This window comes from Electrophorus electricus, chromosome 1, assembly GCF_041902795.1.
Source record: "Electrophorus electricus isolate QZ-2024a chromosome 1, ASM4190279v1, whole genome shotgun sequence".
Lineage (NCBI taxonomy): Eukaryota > Metazoa > Chordata > Actinopteri > Gymnotiformes > Gymnotidae > Electrophorus > Electrophorus electricus.
The window spans coordinates 11,393,721-11,398,900 of NC_137497.1; the positions used below are offsets into that span (position 1 = coordinate 11,393,721).

Here is a 5,180-nt window from a genome sequence, read left to right on the forward strand (position 1 = left end):
CTCTTCCTGTTTCCTCAGATTAAGTGTTGATGGAAAGCTCCTCACTTTGGATCAGAGGTTCCTCCTCCACTGCTGGAGTTATGAGGCTCCATCATGGAGCTGTTCCTCTTCACACACACACAGCTGGACACTGGAGATGCTGCTCTCTGCTCCGTCTCAACAGTTCATAAACACAGAGTGAATCAACACTGAATCAAGGTGTTAACATATTAAAAATAAAACTCATGATGTCAAACATGAAACTTAAGTAAACACTGACATTAACAGTGTGGCTGGAGAACTGAAACAGTGATGACGGCAGATTACTGAACACACTGTAATGGATTCAGTTACATATTCCTCTAAATACATACAACAATATGTTATACAGAATTTAGAATTAACTTTAAAAATATACATAAAGCTGTGTACCCTCATTTGTCAGTTTTACATCACAATATTTCAAACATTTTAAATTATAAATCTCCATGATAAGTCTAATCATAAGCCCAAATGTTTCTCAAAGTCCCACAAGGGTGTCACGTTATGGCCCCACCCCTCCTCAAACGTCTTCGTGTGTGTTTTCGTGTGTGTTGCCTCGCCCTCTCGTGTCATCCACCTGTTCTGTGTTAGGTGTAATCGTCTTGAGTGTATATATGTCTCCTGTGTTGTAGTGTGTGTTGTTGGTGTTTGGAATGTGCATATCGTTTCAGGTTTGTTGTGTTTTTGCATGTATGAAAAAAGTGTATTTCTGTTATCGTGCCACTCCTCGTAACGTCACAAAGGGAAGATGGAGGCCTTTTCTGAAAGCTTTTACTGTACTGATTTCAAACAGTGGGAAACTGGAATCTTAATGTTTTCAAATGTATTTAATAGGGCTGTCAGCATTAGCATTTATGATTAACATGTTTTTTTAAAGCAAATTATTCATATTACCAAGTTTGACCCCCACTTCTACCCGTGGCTTAATTATTGACAGGAATGACTGAGGAAACAACATCCATTGTGCTGAATGGCAGGTTTTGTTTTAAAAAAGCTTCCTTCTTATTCAACTAAGCTGAGATGTTAAAGAACAAATGGATTCCTTTAACCAGTTTATCATGCATTAAATTATTCCAACACTACACGTGTAATTGTTTTATTCCACAAAATACAAGTAAATACTAGTATTGCAATACTGTATCAAAATGTTAAACTTCATGATTAATAATTATTAATCACAGTCTATTATGTGATTAACTTGATTAATTTTTAATCCATTGACACAACTAGCATTAATGAATTAAAATCATATACATCTTATGTTTGGATAGTGATTTTCTAAAGATTATCAGTGCTGGTACAGAATCCCCACAGTCCTGTGTAACATGGAGCACACAGCACTGTGTCTGTGCCCTGATATTTGTTACAGTTAATCAGTTAAAAACCTTGTGCTGTGTGCAACATATGTAATATATGTGGATGAAAACATAAAGGTCTCATATATGTGTCAAAGTTCCCTCAGCACTCAGATAGTGTAACGGCCCGTATGTGTGTACATCAGTTAGTTGTTCACTACATTTACAGTACACTATAGGTGGTGGTATCTTTGCCCTTAATCAGTGTACATCAGTAGTTCACTACATTTACTGTACACTATAGGTGGTGGTACCTTTGCCCTTAATCAGTGTACATCAGTTGTTCACTACATTTACAGTACACTATAGGTGTGGTACCTTTGCCCTTAATCAGTGTACATCAGTTGTTCACTACATTTACAGTACACTATAGGTGTGGTATCTTTGTCCTTAATCAGTGTACATCAGTTGTTCACTACATTTACAGTACACTATAGGTGTGGTACCTTTGCCCTTAATCAGTGTACATCAGTTGTTCACTACATTTACAGTACACTATAGGTGTGGTATCTTTGTCCTTAATCAGTGTACATCAGTAGTTCACTACATTTACAGTACACTATAGGTGGTGGTGGGAAAAGGGAGGCTTGTGAAACATTGAGATGTTCAAAGCAGTTGTGTTGAAAATTGATTCAAGGTTTAAAAACTGTAATGAACACTACTGTAGGAAACTGGGATGACTGGCACTGGTTGGCTTTATACTGTGTTCAACCTGGTATGTTGGCCAGAACACTTAAAGCCATACTGAGTTCAAAGGTGTACTAACAGGCATGGACTTTGATGTTACAGAACTGTGAAGTAGAGAAAAGGTTACCCTATAGTATATAATATAATATGAGATCAAGTCTGTGTCACCAATCTGTGGTCTAAAACACAAATACAGCTTTTACTTTAAATACCAATGTTCTTTGTAAACAGCATGCACATTAAACAGAAAAGCATTTTACAGTTGATTGTAATGCCTATAGTAAGCTCAATATAATTGGTACTTGGCTGCCATCTAGCGGCAAATCTTTGGAACTGACTCAATGACTTGATAAACAAAGAAATGCAGTGACCACAACATTTAAATTACTGATTTAACCTCTCAAACTCAAGTACTGATACTCAAAGGAAGTACATCTCCCAGCTGATTGTTTTCCGTTGTGTTCTGTAAGGCATTTCAAATTCTTTGTATTTCAGTTTCATGTGTAAATCAGGACATTTAGAAAGAAAATCTATTAACAAAACGCCTGTATGTTTACTGGAATAAATAACCACATGGGTTCTATGGGTTCACATGTACTCTGTAGGGTTCAATGGGTTCACATGAACTCTGTAGCATTGTGTGGGTTCACATGAACTCTGTAGGGTTGTGTGGGTTCACATGTACTCTGTAGGGTTCTGTGGGTTCACATGAACTCTGCAGGGTTGTGTGGGTTCACATGTACTCTGTTGGGTTATGTGGGTTCACATGTACTCTGGAGTCTATGAAGTGCAGACCTATTTAATGAATTTTCTGTGTGGAACATGTTTCATCTACGGCAGAAGGAAATGTTGTGAATGTAGATAATTATGATTATGGATAATGAAAGTCAGTAAAGTAAAATGAAGGAGCAATGTCTCACATTTATATATGTATTATTATTATTTATATTTATATTATAAAATATTAATTGTTCTGCTGTTTTGGGGCTGAGTCAGCTTCTTCTCTTCCCAAAATACCTCCTCAGTCTTGGAAGTTTAATTCAGAGTGAACACTTGTTGCTGGCAAACATAGGTGTTTTTACCATTATATAAAAGACATATAGCACATTATGTGGACATACAGCACATAATAATAATAATAATAATAATAATAATAATAATAATAATAACAATAATAATAATAAGTTCAATTTATATAGTGCCTTTCATAGACACAAGGTTGCTTTACAATGAAAGTTGAGAAGAAGTAAAATAAATAAGTAAATAAATAAAATTGACACAAATTGACCATACAATAATTAACAACTATGGATAAGAAAAGAGGTTATGAAAAGTGTTGGGAAAAGAGGTATATTTTTAGTTGAGATCTGAAGGAGAAGACTGTGGAGCAGAGACGGAGAGATTGAAGTAAGGTGTTCCAAAGTTTTGGGGCCATGACACTAAAGGATTTGCCTCCTACAGACACCAGTCTAAACTTCGGGATGGAGAGGAGACCTGCATTAGGAGATCTGCATTAGAGGACCGAAGTGTACGGGTGGGGCAGTAAGGGTGTAAGAGTTGAGCTAGAGAGGTGCAAGACCGTGGAGAGCTTTGTATGTAAGGAAGAGGATTTTGAGCATGGGCCTAAGCCTAGCAATATTACGGAGGTGAAAAGGGCATTTTTGACCAGAGACATTATGTGGGGTTCAAAAGAGAGAGAGCAGTCAAAGAGTACGCCAAGGTTCCTAACCATGGATGAGGAACTGATCAAGATACCATCCAGATTTAATTTAATATTGAATAATTATGACGTTTTGGACTTTGGGCCAATAAGTAGAAATTCCGTTTTATCAGAATTGAGTGTTAAGAAGTTAATGCTCATCCACTGCTTGAGATCTTGGATACAGGAGAGTAAAACAGGAAGTGGTAGGGTAGTGTTAGCCTTGGTGTTAATGTAGATCTGAGTGTCATCTGCATAACAGTGGAAATGAAGACCATGCCTGCGGATACTCTGACCAAGGGGTAGCATGTGAACAGGAGAGGGCCAAGGACAGATCCCTGGGGAACACCTTGAGTGACATTAGCAGTATGTGATTTGGGTTTACCTAAAACAACATACTGTGTTCTATTAGAAATATAGCACATCACACTCCTGACAGTAAACCAGAGGATTTCTCTCTACATACACTTTCTATATATTAATGTCACTATATCTATCCTACCTACTGCTCACTGGATGTCTCTCACTAGCCTATCAGTCAATATGTCCAGTCAATATCCTTCTATCTAGACAACACTGAATCTCTCCATCTCTCAAATTCTCTATTCTCACAAAAACCCTTTAAGTTGGGAAGTGTCTTGACTTATAAGCATTCATAGACTTTGTGACTGAGACAGATGTGTGATCAGGTTTGTTTCAGACACTGTCAGTCAAAGACAGGAGCGGCAGGTTCTGTATGACACCTGTAGAAACACAAGCTTCGTTTAGCCGTGGTCACGTGACATGGCCGTTTTGGATCAGTGTTTCAAAACGCTGCGCTTCAGAAACTCGAAACAAGCGTAGGACCGTCCCATCCGAACTATAGGTAACACTACAGCTAATGAACTATACAGAGAATCTGAACTGTCCACTGAGAATGTGGACAACATGTGGACAACACTACAAAATGACTGAAACTGAACAGAAAACTAACTGTAAAAACAGACATCAGAGGAGCTTTAAATGGGAACATTTAGAAAGATTACTGACAAACAACGACTTAAAATGCAAATTTACAATAACTGACAACGTTATATAATTTTAAATATATATATAACTGTGCGATCGTATTGTCCGTTAGCCATTTTAGTGTCCGTTATTTTAGTTGCATAGCGTTAAGTTCACCAGGACTTTAATCTTTACATTTAATCCACTTTTAGGTGAACCTACGATTTAAACACAGAACTATGTACTTACAAAACACGTTGTTTAAACTGCACCGACATCGCATTTTATCAAACTCAATGAACTTACCGTGAAATATTTTAAACGCGCGTATCTCCAATCCGCCCAACTTTCAATAATGGCGACAGTTCAGAAAATACTTTCGTTTTCTTGAGAAGGGGGAGAGTACAGGAACACCAGCGGGTAAGTTGAGG

The 5,180-nt window shown here is 37.4% G+C and overlaps 1 protein-coding gene across 3 annotated transcripts in view; it reads right to left on the bottom strand.

The window, feature by feature from the left end:
• The window catches only part of LOC145657050 (NACHT, LRR and PYD domains-containing protein 3-like), a 22,721-nt gene extending 17,541 nt beyond the window's left edge, over positions 1–5,180 (bottom strand). For 2 of the 3 annotated variants that reach the window (XM_081711425.1, XM_081711415.1), the window contains exons 1-2: positions 5,056–5,180; positions 46–155 (exon numbers count right to left, since the gene is read on the bottom strand). In XM_081711425.1, the coding sequence (XP_081567551.1) occupies positions 46–95 (50 nt within the window). In that variant the 5' untranslated portion in view covers positions 96–155; positions 5,056–5,180. Of the gene's footprint in view, positions 1–45; positions 4,506–5,055 lie in introns of all 3 variants that reach the window. The other variant, XM_081711421.1, reaches the window with a different exon arrangement.